The following is a 27,948-nucleotide window of genomic DNA, read 5'->3' on the forward strand; positions in this document are numbered from 1 at the left end:
CCGCGGTTTGGGAAGGCGTAGCCATCAATCGTCCACAACTGTTGAACCGTGGAATAAAATGTAGGGGCCACGCTTTTCTTCATCCGTGGTCATCAAGGGTCCACAGTTATTGAACCGTGGCTTATACTATACTTAGGCCACGGTTTTTCTTCCGTTGAAGAATTTAGCGTGGTCTAAAATGAAAAATGTTGTAGTGTCAAATACACCAAAATTAAATAAGAGAAAAAAAAAGAGAAGAGAGGTAATTAATGATGGATATAATTAATATATTTTATGAGATTAATTTCTATGCACCGACGGTGTAAATAAGTTTTACACCATCATTCAATCACATTCCTCCATTTTGTTAACTCACAATTAATTTTAAATTTAATAATATCTAAAATAGAAAATGAAAGGTTGTGATTAAATGATGGTGTAAAACTTTTTACACCGTCGGTGCATAGAAATTAATCTCATATTTTATTGGCTCCAATTAAATTATGCATGCCAATTTATGAATATAACTCGTGTGCATAGATTAGATAATTTTAAACTTACACATATACTAAATTCATTTGGATTCATTTCATTTGGGAGATAGAGAAACGAGACACAAGTTAAGACTATAATATTATTATTTGTCATATATGATATGATATGATGATAAAAGATAGAGAAAAATGTGATGTATTTGATATGTACGTATAATTTTGATGTTTAAAAATCAAGATCCATTACCTGAAACTCAGTGCTAGTGCAGTCGTTACTGACAAGCCAAGGTGCGTCAGGGATCCAATGGTAGGCTTTCTTTGATGTGTTAGCAGAAAGCCAACTCTTGCACACAGTAATGAATCGAGCCTGATTTGGAATCGTCAGAAGCTTGCAAACCTGCTCTAACATCTCTGTTGGCATCTTTGACCAGTCTGGTAATAGTAGCACACCTTCCTTATGATTCTTCCTTTTCATCCTAATGAATGACATAAGAACATATTACTGTCTTTGTGTGCGTGTGTGGATCTCAAGATACCTCATATTGTTCTCATATTTTTGCTACTTTTCATCTCATTTCTATCAAATCATATCATATATAACATATATTACTACTCTCTACGCTATTCGTTTCTCCTCCTTTAAATTCAGGTGTAGACACTATCAAACATTATTTTTGTCTGTGTGGAATGTCTACCTTTGCTAGAGCTACATTAGATAAAAAGATTTAAAGTAAAGACACGAGCGGAGCAGAAAAAAGGGGAGAAAAACATAATGAAAAGAAAATGATGGAGGAAAAAAATAAAATATAATCTTCACATATTCTCGTGATGAAGATGAAACTTTGCAACTCTCTTTTGAAATCAAATAAGACATGAGACTTGTTTAAACCTATGAGAAGTTTGGTATGGATCGATTCATATTTTTTATCAAAAAAAGGTAGAATAAAGAGAGAGCACCTCCAGACTATTAGGAAGGTGCCAGGGGGATTCCCTGAGGTGAGTTTCCCACCAACTATGATTTAAAATTAGATATGATTGATCGAGTTTCAAAAATAAAGATATGATTAAATCTATATCCCTAATTGTTCCATTTTATTCTATTCAATTTATTTCAAACACCGCATATAATGATCAGTTGGTGCTTATAGTGAATTGGTTCTAAACATGAATTAACTTATTGGAATTTAAATGTAAAAACTAAAATATATTTTATGATTTTCCCAGATTCATTTGGTGTCTATGCATTCTCCAATCAAATAGAATAAAATGAAAGAGAAACAATATGATGGCTCATTCGCACAAAGAACAAGTTAAAGAGTTAAAAGATGAACACTAAAATGTTTCAGACATAAAGAGTATGAGAAAAGTCTTAGCTACAGAGAAGGTGAATGAAATGTTAAACGTTTTTCAAGTACTAAAATTAATTAATTTTTCATGAAGATGAAAATCATTACCTTCTACACGATTGGATGAACGATTTTGCTCTAGAACTGTTTCAAAGATAAAAGAAAAAAATACCTTTTAGATGATAATTTCATTAAAGATGAAAGAAAATTTTCATTTAGGATTATAAAAAGTAAGGGATAGAGGGAGAATATGATGAATAAAAATAAAGAAATTGAAGTTTGAAATCAAAATTAAATGAAAATCGAAGGTTGATTTGAAGGATTCGATTAGGACAAGGAGAGAATTGAACCTGAGTGAAGAAGAGAAGGGCGAACCCTATTGGAGTGCGTGGAAGCGAAGCGAGTATGTAAGAGAGAGAGAGAAGAGAGAGAGGGTTTTTATTTATTTTTTAATTTTTATTTAAAAATGGAAAATTCAACGCTGGGATTTGGAAATCGCGTTTCTCGCAATTTTCTGTCCTAATTCTTGATAATTTCCTCCAAAAATAAAATGAAATTTGACCAAATTTTTTTAGCAGCCAATAAATTTCTGTCTAAATTAAATTAAAATCTGAATAGATGTGATTCAATTTAATTTATAGTGATTTGATTGAATTGAATTTTTCGGTTTAACTTTTTTTATCTGTTGAGATTATAGTATATAAATCTTCAAAATATATAACGTATAATAAATACAATGACAATTAATTTATAGCATAAAATTTATAAATTATTAAATATTCAATTTTTTAAAAATTATAATTGTATTTTTAATTTAATGCGCATTTATTGAAATAATTATTTAAATAAAATTCTATATATTCAAATATATTTTCATATATGAGTATGTGTCATATAGTAAATATAAACATGTAAAAATGATATTAAAATTAAATCAATATTAATTACGTTTATAAATAATTATTAGATTTTAAAGAATGATTCAATCCAAGTATATCATTAATTTCCTACCTTTCCTCGTGTAAAAATAAACATCACTAATTTCCTTAATTTCTTTTCAATGAGTTAATAATAATAATATTATTACCATGAAAATTATTAATTTCCTTAATTTCCTTAAATATTCAATATTTTTAATTTAATGCGCATTTATTGAAATAATTATTTAAATAAAATTCTATATATTCAAATATATTTTCATATATGAGTATGTGCCATATAGTAAATATAAACATGTAAAAATGATAATTTTTTACATAAAAAAATGATATTAATTTAATTACGTTTATAAATAATTATTAGATTTTAAAGAATGATTCTGTCAAAGTATATCATTAAATTCCTACCTTTCCTCGTGTAAAAAATAAAATCACTAATTTCCTTAATTTCTTTTCAATGAGTTAATAATAATATTATTACCAATAGTCAGTCAATCAATATATGAATAAATTTATTACATTTTCCACAATTTTTAATCAATACTTAAAATCTCCAATCAATCAAAAAAATAATCACAAATTAGAATGTAATTGATTCTATTAACTAAATTTCCTCAATTAGTTAAATTGATTCTTGCAGCTTTTAAAAACCAAAAGTTTCAAATATTTTGTTTTATTTTATTTTTATAATCAAACCCTTATACCTCACTCACGTAATGAGTATAGAAGAGAGACATTTTTCATTTAAACCAAGAAACAATAACGATAGAGATTTGTTACAACTAAAAAGAATTTCAAAATTCAAAATTCAAATGCAAAATTTAAACTAATAAATAGCTATTAGTTGAACACACCACCAACCTTAAGCAGTAAACCCTAAAGAATACAATATTTATCTCTATCTCTCACATTTTATTCCTAAACCGTACATCATATATCATATCACTTACTTACTTCTGTGTTACTATCTACCAAACATTTTCCATTTGCAAAGCTTGACATTGTGTTATTTTTTGTGTGAGAAAGAAAGAATGTCCAGAAAACTTGAGGAATGTGCCATTGGAATTGACCTTGGCACAACATACTCATGCGTTGCAGTGTGGAATCAGAATCAGAACCGAGTAGAAATCATTCATAATGACCAAGGCAACAGAACAACACCTTCTGTTGTTGCTTTCACTGATGATCAAAGATTGATTGGTGATGCTGCTCAAAATCAATGCTATCAATCCTGAGAACACTGTCTTCAGTAAGTTCTTTACTTTTATCCATGGCTTCCTATAATTTTTAGTTTTTGCTAGATCATGACAACTATTTCTATTTTTGCAGATGCTAAGAGGTTAATTGGTAGGAAATACAGTGATCCCATCATTCAAAATTATATGAAGTTGTGGCCTTTCAAGGTCATTGCTGGTGTTGATGATAAACCCATGATCCTTGTTAAGTACAAGGGTCAAGAGAAGACCATTTCAGCTGAGGAAATCTCATCCATGGTTCTCACAAAGATGAAGGAGATTGCTGAGGTGTATTTGGAGTCACCAGTGAAGAATGTTGTTGTCACTGTGCCTGCTTATTTCAATGATTCTCAGCGAAAAGCCACCATAGATGCTGGTTCTATTGCTGGTCTCAATGTAATGCGGATAATCAATGAGCCAACAGCTGCAGCCATTGCATATGGCATTGATAAGAGAACCAACTGTGTTGGAGAAAGGAATGTCCTCGTATTTGACCTTGGTGGAGGTACTTTTGATGTGTCTCTCCTTACAATTAAGGACAAGGTCTACCAAGTTAAGGCCACTGGTGGAAACACTCACCTAGGAGGAGAGGACTTTGATAACAGAATGGTGAATCACTTTGTAGAAGAGTTCAAAAGGAAGAGCAAATTGGATATAAGTGGAGATCCTAAAGCCCTCAGGAGGTTGAGAACTGCTTGCGAGAGGGCCAAAAGGGTACTCTCATACACTTCAGTTACCACAATTGAGGTAGATGGTTTCTTTCAGGGCACTGACTTCTGTTCCTCAATCACTCGCGCAAGGTTTGAGGAACTTAACAATGACATGTTTAGAGAATGTTTGGAGATAGTAGATAGGTGTCTTCATGATGCTAAGATGGACAAGAGTAGTGTACATGATGTTGTCCTTGTCGGTGGCTCTTCTAGGATTCCCAAAGTGGAGGAGTTATTGGAGGAATTTTTCAAGGGTAAGGATCTGTGCAAGAGCATCAACCCTGATGAGGCAGTCGCTTATGGTGCAGCTGTCCAGGCTGCTTTGTTGACTGAAGGCATTAAGAATGTTCCAAACTTGGTGTTGATGGATGTTACACCTTTATCTCTTGGTATACATAACAAAGGAGATATCATGAGTGTGGTGATTCCTAGGAACACTACAATTCCTGTCAAGAAGACAAAACAATACTTTACAGTTGAAGATAACCAATCCAGTGTTTTGATTGAGGTTTATGAGGGTGAGAGAACAAGAGCCAGTGATAACAATTTGCTGGGCTCTTTTACTCTTACTGGCATTCCTCCGGCTCCTCGCGGTCATCCTCATCATGTGTGCTTTGCTATCGATGAAGATGGTACCTTAACTGTTTCCGCTGAGGAAAAAACAACTGGCAATAAGAACAAGATTACCATAACCAAAGGCAAAGGAAAACTGTCAACAGAAGAAATTAAGAGATTGATTCAAGAGGCTGAGTATTACCAGGCTGATGATAAGAAGTTCCTTAAGAAGGCCACTGCAAGGAATGCTTTGGACAATTACACTTACAAGATGAAGAATGCTATGAAGGATTCTAATATTAGTTCTAGAATTTTACCTGAGGATGAGCAGAAAATTAAAGCCGCAGTTGAAGAAGCTGAAAATTTGCTTGATGGTAACCAACAAGCAGAAGCCTGTGTGTTTGAGAACTGTCTGCACAAGATAAAGAACATTTTTGAACCAATTTTAGTCAAGAAGAAGCGAGGAAGAAATGATGAGGTGATTGTTTTGGATGACTGACAATTAATAAGTTTGGACAAATTTGCTTAGCTTGATACAATTTGATGGTTTATTGTTGGAGATCCTTTCGTGTTTTGATTCCTTCATTTAATTTTGATGACAATATGCTGTAGATGGGGCTAGGTACTTTTAATCTTTGAGGACCCGGACTTTGGATTATGTCTGCTAATGTTTATTACCGTTCTTACATTCCAGTACTTTGACTTGCTTCTTGATCTTACCCACATATTTCTCAAGGCTTTTTATCGTTATCTCTTCTAATCTTAGTCAAAGAACTTTCAAATTGAAGTTAACCCAACAAGCACCAAAGGAAAGGATTGAAGTGCTTTAATGAACACACAAAACATTGATATCTAAAACTCGTGCAACTATTAGTACATATTGTGAGACAGTGGACGAACTAAGACTGACAAGACAATTTTTTTTTTATAGATTAAACATCTTGTGTTTAATCAGGATTTTATGTTCCTGATCCCAATTCACAACATGCTAATAAGCTTTTTAACAACCAACCAGGCACGTAAGATCTATTACAAATTATCAGAAGCATATTTTTGTGCTAATTCTAAATTGGGTGATCAACATTTCTTTTCTATGCCTATTGTTTTCATTTGGTTGGATTACTTTTATCAATGATCACTTAAGATGTAATCAAATGGCAATGGCACCCATCCATTATAAAATCACATCAGTTTTGTATCATACATAACAATAGATACTATACCATATGAAGGGATGAGCGACCAGCCAATACAAACTAAACAATGGGTTACCCTATACACAGTCACATTAACACAATCATCAATATCCTATCCAGTCTAACATCAAAATGCAAAAATTATATTTTCAAAAACAGAAACAAAAAGAACATACCAAAGGTTGTCCACACTCGGCTATTCCCTTAAACTTCTCGAAAGTCATCCTCGAAGTTGATTCAGGGAAGTCCCAAATGCAATGGGGAGCAATTGTATACTGCATATAATGAAACAACTACATCAAGCACAAGATTTTCTTTAGCAATGGTCAATCAAAAGGAGGATGTAATGGTCACAATTGGTAAAAGAAAGTCAGAGTTATCAAGTTTGGTTAACTGCACATTAGGTGTGTTGGATGAGTATTAAGCATGGGATATGCAACTTATATGCGTAAGTTTATTTTTTGCCTGTATCTACCCTTCATATATTAGTTCCAGTGGAATGAATTGCTAAATTATAGGAAAGAAGAGAAAAATAAAGCAACACGGTGATATAAATCTCCCGCCATGAATATATATCCTGTTTAGTCACCTCCAGACATGCTACTGCCAGATGATGGAGAAACTATTTTTGAGATTTTCATTTTCACAACATAAAATACATGAGCATTTCTATCTGCACATAATGAACTTTAAGAAATTTTGTGTGGTAAGAATTTTGTTCCCATATGGGATTTAATTTCAGACCTCAATATGCCTTCGATTGTACTTAAAATTTGATCCCAATGGATCTGTACTCAGTAAAAAACTAGACATACATCAATATACTTCCTACAAGACTTATTTCAGATGGAACACAATGGTGCCATAAAATCTCTCTATCCCACCAAACAAAAGAAAGCAAAGCAATGCACTAAGATTGGCACACTTCATTGTTTCTAAGCTCAAAGCATTAAGTTACTAAATATAGTTACAGCTAAGAATGCTGCAAATTTTAACCGCGAATAACTATATGGACATGACTGCAATGAAAATAACTATATGACATGACTGCAATGGAAAAGCATGGTAACTACACAAATTTTTAAAATCTGAGGGATTACGTAAATATCAATGCTGTCTCTTGTGATCATTAATCAAGTTATCTGGTGAAGTGCCCCTAAGCTCCATTGCTGGTTTGAGCTTGAACCGTTATTGTCACCAGTAGTCTCCACATGAACACAAACCATCCTTAAAATGGTGGAACCTATTTGCATCCCTTACAATAATCTCCCTTTCAACAAGCTTTGATATAAGCTTAATTGCTGAATGACAGTTTACACATGCTCTAAGATTCTTTGTTATTCTAAGTATAGTTCCAGGAGCAGTACTAATAAGCCCATAAGCAACCGCTATCCTCTCACTATGAATATTAAGATTCTCCTCCTTCTCTTCATAATTCAGATCATGCAAAACAGATTCTGTATGTGGGACAAACCCAATCTCCTTTAACCTTCTTTCTAATCTCTGAATCTCATTATAAATTTCATCAGACCTTGGATGTGACTTGTCCCCTACATGGAATACCTGTAGCTTCCCATTGATTTCAATTACACTGTAACCAAGGTCCTTACTCAATCCTTTCTCCCTCATCAGAACCCGAACATGTGCAACATGATCCCACAAGCGAGAGGAAGCATATAGATTAGAGAGTTGAACATAGTGCCCTGTGTTATATGGATCTAATGAGAATAGCTTCTTTGCAGCATATTCTCCCAATGTTACATGCCTGTGGATCTTGCATGCACTCAGAAGGGCCCCCCATACACTTACACCAGGTTCAATGGACATTTTCATGATAAAATCATAAGCCTGATCCAGATAACCCGCACGCCCCAAGAGATCAACCACACAAGAATAATGCTCATTGCGAGGCTCAATTCCAAAGCCTCTCATACAATGGAATAGCTCCCATCCTTCTCTTACAAGGCCAGAATGATTGCAAGCCGTGAGAAGTCCAATAAAGGTGACATCATTAGGGCATACCCCAGCTTGCCTCATTGCATGGTAGAGATTAATGGCTTCCCACCCTTGACCATGCAACCCATATCCCATAATCATTGCACTCCACATAATAACATCCTTCTCAGAAGCGCGATCAAATACTATGCGAGCAGATTCTACATTTCCACATTTTGCATACATATCAATGAGGGCTGTATTAACAAAAATGTCACTTGCATATTCACTCTTGCTGACATAGTCATCCATCCATTGTGCTAATTTGAGGGAACCAACTTGTGCACTAGCCAAGGCTGCAGACCTCACAGTGACAGAGTCAGGTTTAATATTTCTCGTGATCATTTCACGAAAAAGATCCACTGCTTCCTCAGCATGACCGTTCTTTGCATAGCCAGATATCATTGCATTCCACATAATCACGCTTGATGTCTTCATTTGATCAAAGAAAGATCTTGCCACTATCACCTGCCCACATTTTGCATAAAATGCTGTCAGTGAGATAAGCAAATCAGGCTCATCTTCAAAACCCATTTTGATGATGCAGCCGTGAAGAGATCTTCCTTGCTCCAAGTCATCCACATCACCATAAGCCCTCACAATGCTTACCAAAGCAATCCAATCTAGTTTCACATCAGTATTTCTCATTTGATTGAACAATCTCAATGCTTCCAGAGCTTCCCCATTCTGTGCATATCCAGAAATGATGGAAGTCCATGAGACAACGGTTCTATCATTTAACCCATCAAACACCACTCTTGCCATACCAATGTTACCACATTTAGCATACATTGCCACAAGGCCATTCTGCACAAACACATCCGGCCCAAACCCATATCTGATTACCTGTCCATGAACTAGGCAACTCAAACGAAAATCCAATAACTCAGTACAAGCTTTAAGCACATAAGGAAAAGTGAACCCATCTGGATCCACTCCTTCCCTTCTCATCAATCCATACATTTCAATAGTGTTCCTAAACAAGTTGCTCCTCGAATAACCCCTAATAATAGCATTCCACAAAAACACATCCGGGTGGGAAAATTCATCAAACAGCTTACGGGCATAACAAATGTGCCCAAGATTGGAGCTCCCATTAACCAATTTGGTAATGAGAAACCCATTATGCTTCAATCCTGAGACAATAAGCTGGTTATGTATCTGATCAAGGTGCCTCTTGTGGGTAGAATTATCAATAAGAGACGCATAGAAAGAGTCCAAATTGAGGCCATGGTCAAGGCTAACGACATGTCCAAGATTAAGAACTGAAGAAGAACAAAGGTGTTTGATAAACTTGAGGAACAAGCATGTGGGTATTTCAAAAGATGTAACCTTTGGGCTTTTTGTAGTGAGGGCAGATAAACTGAGCAGTTTCCAAGCCATAGAGCTGTGTCCATTCTTTCAACAGTAGTTACCTCATATTAACCAAAGCACTTTAATTAGTTCAAACAAAGCTTCTTGAATCTCATTTTTTAGTACTTCTGATTGCTTTCTCCCAATCTAGATTAGTGCAAAATGCAGGTATTAGTTGCCATGATATATGTATGGTGCACTTCCACTAAAAATAAGTTTTAAATCTTTAAAAATTATGATATGTGATTGCATACATGTGTAAAACTTTTTAAACAGTCGGTGTAGTAGTGTAAATTTTTAATTCATAATTTATTTGAAAATGTCAAGTTGATCATCGCATAAACTAGATGATTGGAAGAATTTTTTTTCGTTAATCTATTTTATTATTTGTGTGAAAGTAATAAAACATATTTTAATATAAAAATGTTTAATTTTATGCAAATGGGTTTGTCATAGTGGAAGAAAATCTAGGTCCGAAAGACTTGAAAGTGTGTATGGATACTCTGGTAGGAAGTCTCTCACTTGAGTCATTGTGAAAAACATCCTTCTTTTAAAAGGAGGTTTACGGTTTACTCATATAACTTTAACTCTTCATTGGTTGCGAAAATCGCTCTCCCTAATTCAATTTTACTTGTACCAAAAAAAAAATGTTAACTTTTACTCTTGGCTAATATGCAAGCAGGGGAGTCTTTCATTGCATGTTTTCTTTGAAAAATGCGTTCATTGCCATCCCTCTATGGGATCCATCAACAAACGCCCAAAATCTCGCCTTTTTGGTTTTTGATGTCTTTCTCAGCATCCATCTTCATTCACAATGGTGAAGGTGAAAATGGAGTATGATAAGAAGAGGGGTTTCTCAAAAAGATGGTTTTTTTAATTAATGGTGGTTGTTGCCATGGCCATATCTTCCAAAACTTCTATCACTTTGGAGCAATTGGCAAAGCATTTATGTCATTGTGCTAGGGTCATCTAATCTCTCCTCATCCATACTAGGGCGGACCTACACTATGGTGAGGGGGTTCAGCTGAACCCCTGAAAAAAAAAAATTCCACTTACCCCCTTGTATAGGTTTTTTTTTGAACCCCTTGAAATTTGTATTTTGCACCATGAACCCCACTTACTCCTCTCTCTCTCACACGTACTCACAGCCTCACCCTCTTTCTCTCACAGTTTGGCATGTCGCTACCCAAGGTCAAGCCGTCAAGCACACACGCACCACTGCACCAGCCACTGCCCACCAGTGCACCACCGTCCACCAACCAAGCGGCCACCACCACCAGCCTCACCTTTTTCTCTAGCAGTCTCTGTCTCATTACTTTGCCTCTCTATCTCTATCACAGGGTTACTGGGTGGGTAAGGTAAAGTTGCTAAATTGATTTTTGGTTTTGAATTTTCCTTGGTCTCTCTCATGCGATTCATGCCCTGATGCCCTGGTTTTAAATTTTCCTTGCTCTCTCTTATGTTTATGCAAAGTGGGATAAGCTTTTCAGAAACAAAAGAAAGTTATTTTGAATTTTTGATGCTCTCACTACAGGAAGATGTCTGTATGGTTTATTGATTTTAAGAAAACACAGAACTGTGAAGGATAATTCATAATCTATGTTGCTGAGGGAAGGGGCACTTTGAAGTCTCGTTGTGCAGGCTTTTTCTGATAACAATTTGCACTGTGATGCCTTGTTCTGCTGCAAGGCACGACACGATTTACTTAAAATTTGCAAGATTTATTTGGATGGGCATCTTTGAAGCTAATTGCGAGACAAAGGAATTGATAGGGCATACATAGTAGCTGGGAGATTTTGTGGTCTTTTGCTGCCGTGGACCCTTTTATTTTAACAAGCACCACTGTTATGTTTGAGTGGATGCCTATGTTCTCTTTTTATTAATGCTCCCTCCCCTGTTGTACTCTGCCTTTTCTTTTGGCCTTTGGTCTGTAACTCTCTACTTTTATTTGTTTTGGCACATCTTTTGCTCTATATATAATATATATATATATATATTAATTTGGCCTACTTAAAAAAAACTTGAAAGCTGCCAAGAATCATTTGGAGAAAGGTTCAGATTATGCTAAGAACGAAATCCAACGCCTTGAGCGCATTCTTGCCAAGTCTATCAGCCCTACTTACTTTGATTATGTTTCAATAACCTTGTGATATATAGCAATTTTGGGGTAAAGAGGATTATCATTCTTCTTCCCCATTGTAGTTTACCTAAGAGCGATTTTTGGAAGGCTCTGAACTTTTACCACATGTTTTCTTTTGTCACTTGATGATTATTGATTACAGGACCATTATCTTTTCAAAAAAAATATTTTAGTTTCTTTTAGTCTAGCTTATTTTTCGTTCTGTCTTTTGCCTAGGCATTTCATGTAAGGGGATCAAAATTTCAAATGGACGTGTTTCAATTGTGGGAACTTCTTTCCTGTTTACGTCTTTGACCTTTGGAATAAAATTATCTTTGAATTTTCAAAAAAAATGTTTATTGTACAAGAGGTATGCTGAATTGTTGATGGACTTAGTATTGAGATTTCTTGAATTGTTAACACACTACTTGGACTTGGTATTGGGAAGGCAGAGGCACTAAATCTGTTGGGAGCTTCTTTGACATCCCCTTGCTTTTTGACTTAGAATTTCAAAAACTTGCTTTTTTATCTACCTTGGTATAAGCTTGAAGCAAATTGTTTATGTGAATGTGATTGTGCTATATTAAGATGTTTATGAATGATTGTTTAGTTACTTACATTGAGAGTGATTTATTCAATAACATTGACTCTGAGCTTATTGTTCAACGATTTTAAAATATGAAATCGCGTAGATGATAACTATGACTTGTATAATTTCGATGTATAAACATATTACATTTGTTTTTAATTATATTTTTATCGATTGGCTCATTTGAAAAATTTGAACCCCCTGACCCCGGGGTCCTGGATCCGCCACTGCTACCTCTGTTTTTGGAGTTTCCCCTCTAACTTGAATTGTGAATCTAAAAATGCTTTTTGCAGTTCATAATATTTTACGGTACAAATAATGTATATCTGTATGTGATTTCCTTTTTCATTCTAGTAATAGTTTATTTCACTAAATTCCAAGAAGAGGATAGGATGCTTGCCATTGATGATTGTAATGTGAATTTCTTGCATTGACTAGTTCAGGAAAATAATACACTTTGTCTTCATTGGAGCCCCAATAAGCAGAAATCTAGAAATGCTATTATATTAATAGCTATTTTTGGTGTAAATTACACTAATAGCTATAAATAGACTGTGTCAATAAAATTTATCATTTTACACATATTTTATTATCTTATTGTATTGTAATTTTTTATTTGACAGAAAAAATAAAATAAATGATAAAAGTATCACTTAAGTTTTTGGGATAATTAACTGGTCGTAACATAATATCATAGATTAAGATTTAAGGGCAATAGGCTGTTGCAGTCTTGAAGAAATATAATAAAAAATTATTAGTATATTCAGACATAAACTTTTGACAGAGTTAATTCATGAGAAGATAGGTTCTGGTCATTGGTTGAAAAGTACTACTAATATTCAAAGATGATATGTATAATGCTTGGCCTCCTCAATTTCCCTGTGTCTAATCAAACAAAATATCTTTAACACTATGTTTGGTAGGGTAGAGAGAGATAGAGAAGAGAGAGATTGAGTAGAGAGAAATATGTGAGAAATAGAGCGGATTTAAGAGGTTGTTTGGTATGATAGAGATAGAGGAGAGAGATGAGAAATAATGAGAGGAAAGAGAGAGAAAAGATTATAACTTTAGATTAAAATAATATTTTTTTGAAAAAAAGTAACAAAGTGGGGGTTACTAAGTTGGCTAAAAGTAGAAAAAAAAAATGTAGCCCACAGTTACGGTTCAATTTCTCTCCAAATTAAAGAGACTCCAAAAAGGGGTGGGCCCCCCACCTCTACAACCCCCTCCTCCCTCCCTCCTCTCTCCCACCAAATAAGGTTACTTCCCCATCTCTCTCCTATCTCTCTCTTGCATCTCTCTCTTCTATCTCTCTCCTAACAAACAAAGCATAAAAGAGAAAGTACATCACAGCTTCCTTTCAATCCATAAAATTATAGGTAAAACAAGTCAAGGTCATCTGTGACTGCGTGTGTACCTTAAGAAGCACTTTGTTCACTCATCTTTGCATTGACCTTAAAAAGACTTGGTTCTCAATTCTCATCGTTACATTACATCTTGTCCTTCTCCAAAGACTTTATTGACCTGACTCTGCAAGCTAGAGAGAAATGGCTGCAAATGGTGAGAGAGTGGCAATAGGAATCGATCTAGGCACCACCTACTCGTGCGTTGCAGTGTGGAGGAACGATCAGGTTGAGGTCATTGTGAATGACCAAGGGAACAGAACAACACCCTCTTATGTTTCCTTCACCCAGAACCAAAGGATGATTGGTGATGCTGCTCTCAATAATGCTTCTACCAACCCAATCAACTCTGTCTTTGGTAAAATATCTTTATCTACATACTTTGCTTTTATATATGTATGATAGTAGCTAGGTTCTACAAAATATTATTGATTCATAAATAAATAAGACCTGCTTAATAAGACCTGTTTCCTATTTTAGAAACCAAACCATGATACTAAAAACTATTCTTAAAACATCATGGTACTAAGAATCTGTTCTCTTATTTTCCTTTTTATCAGCATGCTTAGTGCTAGATGTTTGTTCTGTTAGAAATATATTATCAAAACATTCATGTCTCTTCATCTAATAGTTTAAACTTTTGGGATAATTGATTCATAACATGATATCAAAGTCTCCATAGCCATGTGATAGAGTGTGATCCTTATAGCTCCAGAAATCTACTAAAAACTTGAATTTCATCCCAAGGTAGGTGAGTCTATGCATTATCCACACTTCAAAACATGTTATTATTTTGTATGCAGATGCAAAGCGGTTGATTGGTAGGAAATTCAGTGACCCCATGGTTCAAAGTGATAAGAAGCTGTGGCCATTCAAAGTTATTGCTGATGATAATGACAAACCAATCATTGTTGTTAATCACAATCACAAGGAAAAACGTTTTCCTGCTGAGGCAATCTCATCCATGGTCTTGGAAAAGATGCGTGAGATTTCTGAGGCTTACCTTGGATCAAAAGTGAAGGATGCTGTTATCACTGTGCCTGCTTACTTCAATGAGTCTCAGCGCCAAGCTACCAAAGATGCAGGTGCTATTGCAGGCCTCAATGTTATGCGAATAATCAATGAGCCTAGTGCTGCAGCGATTGCATATGGCGTTGACATGAAAGCTTGCATTCGTGGAAGGAGAAACGTTTTCATCTTTGATCTTGGTGGTGGTACTTTGGATGTGTCTCTTCTCACGTTTGAGATGGAAGATATCCAAGTTAAGACCATTGCTGGAGACACTCACCTTGGGGGAGAGGACTTTGATAATAGAATGGTGGACTATTTTGTGAAGGAATTCCAAAGAAAGAACAAAATGGACATCAGAGGAGACCCAAGAGCCCTTAGGAGGTTGAGATTTGCTTGTGAGAAAGCAAAGAGGACGCTCTCATGCAACACTCTGGCCACCATTGAGTTAGATTTCTTATATCAAGGTATTGATTTCTACTCATCAATAACTCGTGCAAAGTTTGAGGAACTCAACAAAGATTACTTTCAAAAGTGTATGGAGCTTGTGGAAAAGTGTGTAATAGATTCAAAGATGGACAAGAGCAATATTCATGATGTTGTCCTGGTTGGCGGCTCTTCTAGGATTCCTAAAGTGAGACAGCTACTGATGGACTTCTTTGGTAGGAAGGATCTATGCAATAGAATCAATCCTGATGAGGCTGTTGCGCATGGTGCTGCTGTTCATGCTTCTATATTGAGCGGTGAGTTCAGTGAGAAGGTTCAAAGCTTGTTATTGAGGGAAGTCACCCCTCTGTCCCTCGGGCTAGAGAAGCATGGGGGTATCATGGAAACAATAATTCCAAGGAATACCATGATTCCTACAACCATGGACCATGTATTCACTACACATTTTCATAACCAAACCAATATCTTGATTCATGTTTATGAGGGTGAGAGGCAAACAACTAGACACAACAACTTGCTAGGTAAGTTTGTACTGGAAATTCCTCCATATCCTCGAGGTGTTCCTCAAATCAAAGTATGCTTCCAAATTGATGAAGAAGGTATCTTACATGTCTCTGTCAAGGAAAAATCCAATAGAATTAACATGAAGGTTACAATAATAAATGACAAGGGAAGGTTGTCAAGGGCTGAAATCGAGAGGATGGTCAGAGAAAATGAGAAGAACAAGGCTGAAGATGAGAGGTACAAGAAGAAGGTAGAAGCAAAGAATGCATTGGAGAACTATGCATACAACATGAGGAATGCCATAAATGACGAGGACATTAGTTCGAAGCTTTCCCTAGAAGACAAGCAAAAGATCAATGATGCAATTGATTTGGTCTTGAAATGGCTTGGTATCAATGATGCTGCAGAACAAGATGATTTTGAGCGTTATAGTAAAGATCTTTCGAAGGCCTTTGATCCAATTATGTTGAAGATGATAAAGGATCTTTCCCCAACAGATAATGATGTGACGCCAAGTACTGTTGGAAATGATAAAATGAAACGCTGGTTACAAATATTGGCAAAGCATACTCTCCAGGCAGTGTATTCAACTCTTACTGGTGACATTATTGGGTTTGTTTGTACTGTGATTGGTGATATTCTGCCCTAGTAATTAGAGTTAAAACATGATAAAATTTAAATAGACCAAATTGTATCGTGGTTTGAACTTGTATCTTATAGTTTGAGGAAAAACCAAAATGTAATGAGAAGTGTAGCAGCTTGTTATCAAAGCAGTAAATTTCATGTTGCAAGTGACAATTTCAACTGTTAAAAACAAAATGTTTGACTTGTTATCAATGAGTTATGCACACACTTTAAGACACGTTTGGGTAGAAGCTATAACTCCATATCATGTTTGGCTCTATGGTTGAATGCTTTCTAATCTTGCATCACTTCTTTCTTTTTTTTAAGATAAAGAATCACTTCTGGTTAGAAGCTACAAGTCTTATCTTTTGAGTATTTTGTACAAACCAGACATGCACTTGAAAAGTGTAAAGCTACTAATTTGCTTGACGGTGCCCTGTTGGGGGAGACAGGGGAGCCCATGGGCCGAGGAGCAAGACACCAAGAGATATCAACGCCACATCTTAACCCAAAACCTTAAGGCATTAGGTTTATGGGTCACATCTCTTATAAACTCTTCTCCTCACCCACACTTAACCAATGTGGGACTCCAACTCCGCACTTGAATTCTCAACAATCTCCCCCTCAAGTGCGAGTCACCTCCACATTATCATGACCCCCCTCTGCGGAAGCTTATCCACTCTTGCACCGCCGTTCACCTCACCGCGTCAACGGAACCCGCCGCCTAGCCACACCGCTAGGAAGACTTTCGACACAAGGAGCCGTAACCATGGCTACACCAACCATCGGCTCTGATACCACTTGTTCGGGGAGACATGGGAGCCCACGGGCCGAGGAGCAAGACACCAAGAGATCTCGACGCCACATCTTAACCCAAAACCTTAAGGCATTAGGTTTATGGGTCACATCTCTTATAAACCTAATGCCTTAAGGTTTTGGGTTAAGATGTGGCGTTGATATCTCTTGGTGTCTTGCTCCTCGGCTCATGGGCTCCCCTGTCTCCCCCAACATGTCCAACAGCCAAAGACGTTTGTATTTGTTGACTTACTAAGGGAGCTTAAGATCATCTCTGAACTGCAATGGCTAGGATAAGACAAATAGTGATAATGATTATGATTATGATTAATTTCTTTTTTAGAAATTTGCATTGCCTTCATCAATTTCAGCTTATTATGCTTATGAAGTTTCTTGTTTTGCTTCTTGAGCAGTGCTATTTGACCCGACAGGATAAAGCGCGAGAGTGCACAAGCAACAGTTAGTGGCGGTTTACAACCGCCACCAATTTTCGTTGTCAGGAATAAACACAAATTTTTCACAGTTCTGGCGGTTTGAAACCGCCACTAACATGCGGTGCTAGAATAAACCACGAGCGTTACATATTTCAAACTACTTCGTGCTCATATCGTGCCTACTTCCTTGTGCACTCTATCATTATCATTTTTTTTTTGAAATGTATCATTATCATTGTTACTATGTTTCCTTTCCACTTTGTTAGCCAAAAAAATGTTTCCTTGTTTGATTGATTAAAGAGATTTTAAGTAAAAAATAAAATTAAAATCTATCTAATCAATCAAATAAATATTCGAAAATAACCATTTAATTTTTTGATACATAGGAAAATTAAATAACCATTTAATTGATTCTATTAATTAAATTGATTCTTCCAGCTTTTAAAAACAAAAAAGTTGTAAATATTCTATTTTTAATTTATTTTTTTATTCAAATCCTTATATCTCACGTGATGTGTATAGAATCAATTTTTCATTCAAATTAAGAAACAACTAGACTACAACCCGCGCGTTGCGCGGGCGAATACAACTGACTCAATAGATAGTGAATTTCCGCAAAAATCTTTATTATATTAATGATCATTGTTAAGACATACAAAGCGTTATTTCCACAAAATATACTTTTGATTTAGAAATAAAATAGTGAAATACATGATATAAATTGCAGAAAATAAAATATAAGCTGCGCATATGGAATTGCTCTTTTTATTTTCTGTCTAGCTATTCTTGTTGGCTTCCTCGTAGTGTTTGTATTTTGTATTGCTAGCTTTGGTTCTCCTAGATGTGTTTGCCCTTAAGGTTTGAATAAAAATTTGTTCTTCATCAGAGGAGGTAATGCCATATGTGTCGTTGATTTCTTCCTGATCAAATGATGCACATTGCCTCAGCTTTGTCAATGTTGCCTTTGTTTTCTTTTTAAACACCAATGGTTATTCTTCTTCATCAGATGATATTTGTTGTGGTGACATTGGATCCTTTTATAATCAAAAGAAAGATATTTAGTATTTTGTTCAAAGTTATTAAAGCAATTATTTAAATAAGATTAAATGGTTGAGTTGTTTACCTTTTATATTGTTTTATGATGAAAATCACTTCACACTTGCTTGGTGGTCATCCTAGAACAAAAAATGATGGAAATATAAATATAATTATGTTGATATGACACATGAGAAAAGAATAAAACAAAACCAGCAAAGGTGAGACAAAGCAGCTAGATTAGTTAGATAGAATAAGGCAGTTAAAACTGTTAGGTGATCTAACAGTTTAAAGGGAATGTAGCAGGGGGCATTTTCCTTAAATTGGGGGGGGGGGGGGGGTTGCAGAATAGAAGGCTTCTGAATTGTTAGTATTGCAGAACCAGAATCTAAGGGGAACCCATTGTTGAAGGGAAATATTTCTATATTCTTTCCATGTCCTCTAACCTCAAATACTATGTCAAAATAACACATCATTAAATGAAAAATAAGAGTCAAAATTCAATCTAATCATTGGATTTTTAAGTCTGAACCACAACCTCTAATTGTTTCATCTGCTGTAATAATAATCGGGGAATATGAAGAGAAATCTTCTTATAGATCAGACTTTTCTCATAGAAGGTTAGAAAGAACCAAGAACACAAAATTTGTTCACAACTTTGTATAGAGCAAAATTTTGTCATAGAAGGTTAGTTTTGATATCACAAAAATATGCTAACAATATAACACCATGATATTAAGTGGCATTAAACTCACCAAGACATTGAAGCATCTCTACCATATGTGCAATTTCCGTATCCGGTTTCTTGGCAACCATCTCCATGGGTCTCTTTAACCTCTCTATCTTGCTCCTTAATCTACAGAGGCCATATTCAAAGGTGGGACAAATGTATCCATGGACAGACACATCAGATTCACTGTTAGTCATGGTAGTGCAACAATAAATAAAGAGAAAGATGCAAATGTGGATTGAAAGTGAATTGAATTGTATGTCTATGCATATTTATACACATTACAATGTGATAACTATTTTCAGTATTTTGAATTCCAACAAATTTGCATCCATTTAAGTGAATGTCAACAGATTATTCTTAGATATATAAGTGTGTTAACTCTTTGAATTGTTCTTGTAACCTTCAGATTTAAATCATAAATACGTGACAAATAGTGTACAAATCTAGAGATTATATTTAGAAAAACTGACTAAAAATATAGTGGCGCATAGAAAATTAGAAAAATACCACTCTTTGAAACAACTGGGATGGTCCCATATACAAATTTGAAACAGGCAGTCATCCTACATAAAAAATGATATTACTATCAGTCCACCTCAATAGAGAGATTGGAAGCACATTTGAAGCAATGCTCATTTTTTGGCTACATCATAAGCACGTTACTTTGCATTCTAAAGGTGACACTCACAAATTTATACATGTAGTGATTGAGATTTGAAAGTTTAAGATTGTTTCCCTGTTCAAAAAAAGACATGGAATCCAATTAATTATGAAATTAAAAATTGAACAAATCAAAGAGAAAACCAGGATTACTATTAACAATAAAAAGAGTCACTACTCCAATCTTGAGTATTATATGCAGCCATCACAAAGAATGAATCTAGTAAACAATGACATGGCAATTGATGTCTCAAATTGGATCAAACGCTCCAATTCTCTGATAAATAGAAGCAAATGTAAGTTGACAAAAGATTCTTCATTTATCACTTAACACACAAAAATATTCTTTTGGTCTCAATAAAGCAGAATTGGAAAACTAAAAATAGAGAGTAGCATTTTTCAAATAACATGCCGGAAATTGGGGCATAGAAGATCCATCAGAGGCACAAGTCAGTGGCTCGAAGAGGAAAGACTGGGGAGGGAGGTTGAGATCGAAAGGGAGGGGTTTGCGGAAGGAGGACTCCGCTGCTGCGAGGACGCGTGGAGGCTGAGTTGCTGCAGAGGTACAACCCTGGTGTGGATATCAGGCAAGGAAGGGGCCTGGTTTTCATTCAAATATCACTGAATTGCTGGGTTCAGATGTCACGGCTGAGGGGCTGCCTGAGATCCAAGAGGGTCTGCGGAAGGAGGATGCGAAGAAGCAATAGTCGATGATAGAGGAAGAGGAATCGCAATCAGAGAGTAATTTTGTGTAACCGAAATTGAAGGCGCGAGCCCGCGCGGTGAACTCGTCGGGGCCAAAGGAAAAGAGGGCAGCCATGGTTGGTTCTTGAATCCAGCGGGAGGGGAGGGGAACCGAACGAAGAAAGGGGCTGTGTCGCCATCGCTGACGAAGAAGGGTCTGCCGATGCGTGTCTATTGCTGAATCCTGCGTGATGTCGTTCTATTCTGTGGCTGGGATAGGTCTCTAGCTGTATTTTCGATACTTTAGAAGCTACAACGTGACACGTCATCAAAATTGCTGATGTGGGCACTCTTGTTAGAAGTATAATCGCTGAGGTGGCGGCGTTAGATTGCGCGCTTCTCAATTACTATATTATAAATAGATAAGATACTTTCAAAAAAATAAATAAACAATAAGATGATTCACCCTTGGAGGCACAAGTGCAACATGATATTTGCGGTCAGACTACAGTACCAACCCCACCTTTACAGTCCTTCACTTCGAGAAACAGTGGGTATTATTTCAACTCTACAACAGAGGCTTTGCAGAAACTTATAGAGGCACTTAAAGATGATAATTGCAATGTAATTGGATTGCATGGAAAGAAGGGCTCCGGTAAAACAACATTGGTGAAAGCTCATATGAATGAGTATGACAGGATTTTTCAAAGAGTTATATTTCCCACCGAGAATCAAGACACTAAGAGAATTCAAGAGGAACTTGCTAAGATGTTGAACGTGTTTGAAAAACATGACACTGATGGCACAAGAATAACCAAAATAAATTCGGAATTAGGAAGGACGGATAAAACTACTCTTGTCATCTTAGATAATTTTCCAACGGAGTTTAAACTGCAAGAACTGGGTATTCCTTTTAATAGCAAACAATACAAGTTTCTTTTGACTGCACGTGACGGGACAGACTGCACTTCAATGGGATGTGATCATTTGATTCCTCTAAAGCCCATATCTAGTAAAGAAGCTTTTGCCCTGCTAAAATAACTTTCAGGTGTTGACTCCCAGGTTGATCAATTTAATGTGGTAAGGGATGTTTCTTTTAAATGCAATGGCTTACCCGGTTTAATTACAGATGTGGCATTTTCCTTGAAAAAGAAGTCGATTGAGAAATGGGAAGAATCATTAGTCAGTCTAAGCCACACAACAGCTCGCTACCAAATTTTTATCAGTTTTAGAGGAAAGGACACTCGGAAGATTTTCACAAATCATCTCTATGATGCTTTGTGTAAGAAGGGATTTGAGACCTTCAAAGATGATGAAAAATTGAAGGGTGGAAAACCAATTGAGGAAATTCTTGAAGCCATTGAAGAATCAAGGTTTGCAATTGTTGTTTTATCTAAAAACTTTGCGGACTCTAAATGGTGTCTTAAAGAACTAGTCAAAATTCTTGACTGCCGGAAGAGCATGGAACAATTGGTTTTGCCAATTTTTTATGAAGTGGAACCAACTGATATAAGGAATCTAAAAGAGAGTTATGGTGTAGCCATGGCCGAACATGAAAAAGTGTTAGGAAAATATTCTAAGACAGTACTTGAATGGACACAGGCTTTGAGTGAAATTTCCAACTTGATAGGAGAGCATTACCAAGGGTACGTAGTAAACTTTCAATTACTTTTAGTTAAATTACACTAGGATAATAGCCCGTTTCCGTGCAATGCACGGACGAGCGATTCTATATTTTATAATTTTTTATTTTATAATTTTATAAAATGAACAAATTAATTCACATACCAATGGTAATAGTTTGTAATTTACGCAATTATTTAAAATGAAGTAAGGAGGATAAAAGGTGCAAGGGAAGATATTTCAAAGAATTGATAAATGAATTTCATTGATGACCATATATGTACGATTCTCATTTATATTGAGAGTAAAAAGGAAAGGCAATAAAGAAATCTACAGAGAATCCCATGAGATATTTTTGAACCTCTAAGCCATGCAAGACACCAGTATACTTGACCTGTTGACCAGTCCAACTTTGTTACCAAAGTAAACTTTCATGATATTTTCAAAAGCATGCAGAATAAGCAAACTGTCTGAACCCACTTGGTGACTCTTCCCAACAACCCTCTTGAAATCTAGTATCTTACTTTGTTTCCCATTTACATTCTCAACCTTAAGCAAATAATGAAAACCATAAAACATACTTTGGGCAACCCCATTTAAATGCGAAACCATAAATAAACACTTAATATAAGTAAAAATAGATACTTAATGGCATAAAGGAGCAAGGCATGTGCATCTTCTGCAATGGTGAATGGTTGAATGCTATTTTAGAAAGATAATAAAAAGCCATTAACAATGAAAATTTAAACAATGTAGATGAGCAGAAAGGGTTAATCAAGATTTTGACTGATTCACCCGTTTAAACATCTCTTATTGTGCAGATTTCATCATCTAAAACCTCATGTGTGATAAAGAATCAGCACCTGATGAAACATAGGGCTCATCCACAGTAAAAATACACACACGGTTGATGAGAAAAGGAATAGTCTAATACATGATTCAGATTTTAACATATGAAAAATAAAGAGCTTGGACAATGGTGCTTACAAACATATGTCCTGCAAATAATGTATTAAGTTAGCATATGAAATTACGAACTAATAAAAAGCCACGTAATTAGGGGCTTACTTGATAAAAGAAAGTTTATCTCATCCATCTGGGATCTGGATTCACTGCATTCAGTACTCACTGTAGTCACTTGATTCAGCCAATCTCTCCACCCTTTGGTTTATCTAAAAGCTTGAATAGTGTCAATTCATCTATTCCCTACTGAAACACTATTGTTTGCAAAACACAGAATCGGTAAAATCACTTACCCAATAGTTCAACATGCTGTCATATATTTAGATTTTAGAAAAGAATTATGCAGTGGAATGGAAACAGAAACGAAAGCCCTGAGTAGAGCAAGTTAATATGTCCAAAAGATCAATTATCTCTTACTCATGGATTTGAATTATGTCCTTATCATTTCTATCATTTAGAAATGAATTGTCCTACCTTCCTTTCTCTCAATTAGTAACATGGAAAATATAGAAATAGCAAAAAATGGGTTGCAGGAAACTTTTCATACTTAAAATCAATATCTCAATAATTTCATGATTTAATCAGAGGTTCATTATCAAACCAAACCCAAATCAAAACCTTAAATCGTGTGCGAGCAAAAGAGAAGGGTGAATGTGAATGAAAAAGAAGGTACCTCCAAGAAATTTGTCATGCCTGCATTACACACTCGGGCTCGCCCACCAGCCCCTTCAAGCTGCTTCCGCCGCCTCACAAGATCCAAGGGAAATGTTACTGCAGATAGGAAAACAGATGAATTGAACCATAATCATTCTAGTCAAAAGACATTCACATGGGATTGAGATTGTATTAAACCTTAGATTATTAATATTTTGTGTCATGCATCATCAAATATGGTAAAGTAACAAATGGGCTGAAATGGACACCAATTCCAAAACCAGAAATTCAATCAAAATTAACTATATTTGAAATCGATAAGCTATATAGACAAGACACAGTTTCAAATTGTAGTGATCTTAATTCCTTTGACAAAGGTGCAAGCCTACACCGCAACAGCTATGCTTAATGATGACTACATAGCACAATATTGAAACCATGGGGTTCTCAACCCAATATTCAACACTAAATCCTTATCAACAATTGGTAACCCATTTAAGTGTTAGAAACCAACGACCACACACTACCAAACACACTAAGATGAGATTAAAGCACATTTGTTAGGAACAACTCAGTACTGTATCCATTGACTCCATATACTCTTTGGAAATAGCCATTGCAATGTAACCACACTCCTATATTTCAAAGTCATATGGATCACAAACAAAATGGACTAAAAAGAATACTTCGAAAACAGAACACTAAAATGTAGTTGGGTCATGGATTAAAAGTCATGATTAGAAAATAGATCATTAGAATGTAGTTTTTTTATAAGCCAAAGATTTGTTAAAATGAAGCATAAGGGGAACTTCAACCTAATACAAAGATAGAGAATCGCAAAATGAGAGAATAGATATAAGTTACAAAGAAATCATAAAAATTAAAAGTTTCCCAACAAACCCCTTGTGCGTATAGATTATCCACTATAGGCCCAACTCCACAAGTCACTAATCTCATATGGATCCACCTTCTTCCTGCCTATATTACTCAAGTACCTCCCATCTTGATTATTCGACAGCAACAGTAGCACCTATGTTCAACATATCAGGAAGTGATACCAATCAAGTGATACATGGTGGGGCAAATTGAAAGCTAACAAACATTAATTGGATAATATTACCTGTTGCAACCTCTTATCTTATCTGCGGCCTCTAAGCTCAAATAAACATAGCAATCTGGTGAGCCAACAGAATAAAAAATCACACTTAGATATCACTCCAAATTAAAAGAAATCAAATAAAGAAAACACACACACTTATAAATGAAACAACAGAAGAAGGAAGAGATTAACCATGAGTTGGTCCAGAACACTGCATGAACACACTCTCCAAAACCAAAGGAGTATTTATAGGAGTGGAAATGAAAGAAGCCCATTACTCTATACCAGTAGGACATCAATTGAATATTAGTGGGTTAACTATTTGTACTAACCTGATGTGATCTGACGAGGACAAGGCAGAAATCAATGACGAAAGAGTCCATCATCTTCTCTGTTTCTTCTGATCCACACCTGACAACACTCCATCTCAATCCATCATCTTCCCAAGTGAGTAGCAAAATCAAGTCCAACAACACAGATAAGAGGTGCAAAGAAACCTTCATTATAATATATGAAAAAGAAAGTAAGAAAACAGCCCCATAGTGTATAGCATCACGTGACAGCCCCACCACCAAGAGCAAAAAACTAAAAAACAAGTCCTAGTGTTATCTCAGAACCAAAGCACAAATGAAGGAACATGGAGAAAGATAGTGTAGTGGAGTCTCTTCTGCGAGGAAAGGTAGAGAGACATATCAATGTAAAGGTAGAGAGACACAATGACAAGACCATAGTGCGATAAAGATAGACAAATCTTAGGTAACCATCAAAGGCAATGTCTTCCCCGAGATTTCAAAATCTATGTAGTCTCATCTCAGGAATCTTAAGAATGTAAGTGTCCATGCTTTTGCACATAATTCCCACATAATGAGCAAAATTTCAGTTACTGATTCAACATACAAATTTCAAAATGGCATGTTAAACTGCATGTTTCTATATTGAAATTGAAATCTAAACAAACTGTGAGTATTTACCTGGACCTCCATCATTGTCTTCAAGATCTCCAAGAAGAAATGAATCGAAGTCTTGCTCAGTGGATGAATTGGAAGATTTACTCTTCAAATTCTTCTCTGTTGCTTCAGCCTTTCCAGTTCTCCAGTACCTCAGTATCCACATTCTGCTTTGCTGCTTCTCTGAGCTGAACCTCCTTTCTCATACCTGATTGTAACATCATTGATCGTTATTAGACAACAAATATTAAATTCAAAAATATTCTAACTTTTGCTGTCAAAGAAAAACAAAAATAGGGTTTTCAGAACCCATATAAATATGAAACATACACCTGCATATCAATAATGAGCCAGTGTTTCCAGAAACAGCAAAATAGGTGATTTTGATCAAAAATACACAGAGGAAAACAAAACAAAGTGAAATTTGAGAAGAAGAAAGATGTGTACATTGAAAAAAACCCAAACATTAGCAGTATTTATAGAGATATGAGAGGAAAATTGAACACTTGCAAAGTCCTACTAACCTGATGTGATACAACGATGACAAAATAGTGCATCATCTTCTCTGTTGCTACTGATCCTCATCTGACAGCAGTCCTTCTTTCCCTCTTCTTCACTCTTCCTTCAAAAATCGGGATGATATATCCTGTCATCTGAGCTGCCTCACCTAACCATTGACAACCACCATCTTCTCTTCTCCCTCTGAATCGGATTCTGAAAATTTTGTACTTTCCATCATCATCTCTTGTCCTTCTCCTTGCTTTCTCCTTCCTCCATTGTCTAATCTCCATCAAAGTCTAACATAACTCAACCCAGTTCTTCTGTTCCTCCTTCCTCATGTGTTGTGCAGACGTCGCTGAAAGGGGGAAGAGAGGAAAACCTAACACGATGATGTGTGATAGGCTACAGAGACAGGGCCTGCAGGGATGACGATTACCCACCAAATCAAACCATGGAGACACTCATCTCCTTCATCCCATACTCCATCAACGCGTTCTGTGACGTCATACAGGAGCTTGAGTAGAATAGAGGGGAAAAAAGTCTCACAGATGAAGGGCCAGGATTTAAGAGTGAAAATGGAGAGAGAGTCAAATAAATGGCCCAGATTGGAAGTTCTCTTAAGAATTGTGATTTCTTGTCTTTCTTTTAAGGTGTAGTAGATATTACTAAATTCTTGAAACAGTTATCTTAAAATTTTAAAAACTTAATTCTGTTTAAGCCTCACCTAAAATATTTGTTATTTGAACACATTTTGTGAGAATTTGAAATTTCTTCTAATAATATTGAAATTTGAATTCTTTTATTTTGTGTTGAAAATTATGGAGAAAAACAATTGATATATGTTGAAAAAGGTGGTACGAGTATTTTATAAAAGCTCTGTTTTAAAATTACCATAAAAAGATTTAACTATAACCTTTTGTATTGCTATTCAATAAATTTTTCAAATATGAAAAGATGAATTATTTAGGGAGAATTCAAAGATATTAAATTTTACTAAAAAAATCTTTAATAGGTGATCTATATGTAAAACATAAATGATAAGGGTGTTGTATATACCTTTTACAGGACCAGAGATCAATTTATTGAAAAGATTGTACAATTTGCCTGTGATCACAAACATCGCTTGCATGTACAAAGCATGTATGTGAACTAGATGGACCAGAGATCATTAGCATGTATACTTTTTACAGTGAGTGCAGCACAAGACAAGGATTGTAGCAAATGGTTAAGGAGATCAAACAGATGATAAATTTAGCAGTTGCTTACTCCAATTTACTCTGAAATCTTGGAAGCCAACCTTCTCCACTTCATACAGTATAAGAACC

General features: G+C 35.6%; 2 protein-coding genes, 1 long non-coding RNA gene and 1 pseudogene across 6 annotated transcripts; 2 read left to right on the forward strand and 2 right to left on the reverse strand.

Moving 5' to 3' along the window:
- Positions 1 to 3,788: 3,788 nt before the first annotated feature.
- Positions 3,789 to 6,599, forward strand: LOC130728827 (heat shock cognate 70 kDa protein 2-like; annotated as a pseudogene).
- LOC130728825 (pentatricopeptide repeat-containing protein At3g12770) lies at positions 5,460 to 9,961 on the reverse strand. The gene is made up of 4 exons (XM_057580405.1): positions 7,554 to 9,961; positions 6,630 to 6,728; positions 5,575 to 5,669; positions 5,460 to 5,493 (listed from the first exon to the last, which is right to left on the reverse strand). The coding sequence occupies exon 1, from the start codon at positions 9,829 to 9,831 to the stop codon at positions 7,648 to 7,650; it is 2,184 nt and encodes a 727-aa protein (XP_057436388.1). The 5' UTR covers positions 9,832 to 9,961; the 3' UTR covers positions 5,460 to 5,493; positions 5,575 to 5,669; positions 6,630 to 6,728; positions 7,554 to 7,647.
- A 3,832-nt stretch (positions 9,962 to 13,793) lies between these two features.
- On the forward strand, positions 13,794 to 16,669 carry LOC130728826 (heat shock cognate 70 kDa protein 2-like). The gene is made up of 2 exons (XM_057580406.1): positions 13,794 to 14,270; positions 14,716 to 16,669. The coding sequence occupies exons 1-2, from the start codon at positions 14,057 to 14,059 to the stop codon at positions 16,518 to 16,520; spliced, it is 2,019 nt and encodes a 672-aa protein (XP_057436389.1). The 5' UTR covers positions 13,794 to 14,056; the 3' UTR covers positions 16,521 to 16,669.
- Positions 16,670 to 18,365: 1,696 nt separating this feature from the next.
- On the reverse strand, positions 18,366 to 27,214 carry LOC130728828 (uncharacterized). 4 transcript variants are annotated; one of them, XR_009015790.1, is made up of 11 exons: positions 26,647 to 27,214; positions 26,147 to 26,330; positions 25,508 to 25,672; positions 24,977 to 25,251; positions 24,096 to 24,193; positions 23,528 to 23,631; positions 20,181 to 23,457; positions 20,000 to 20,055; positions 19,515 to 19,615; positions 18,848 to 18,899; positions 18,372 to 18,758 (listed from the first exon to the last, which is right to left on the reverse strand). It is a non-coding gene; the product is annotated as an uncharacterized LOC130728828 (long non-coding RNA). The 4 variants fall into 4 exon arrangements; XR_009015788.1 differs by having other exon boundaries at positions 18,366 to 18,758; positions 19,515 to 23,457; XR_009015789.1 differs by having other exon boundaries at positions 18,368 to 18,758; positions 19,515 to 23,457; positions 24,096 to 25,106; positions 25,197 to 25,251.
- Positions 27,215 to 27,948: the final 734 nt, after the last annotated feature.

The sequence above is a fragment of the Lotus japonicus genome, chromosome 1 (assembly GCF_012489685.1).
Source record: "Lotus japonicus ecotype B-129 chromosome 1, LjGifu_v1.2".
Classification (NCBI taxonomy): domain Eukaryota; kingdom Viridiplantae; phylum Streptophyta; class Magnoliopsida; order Fabales; family Fabaceae; genus Lotus; species Lotus japonicus.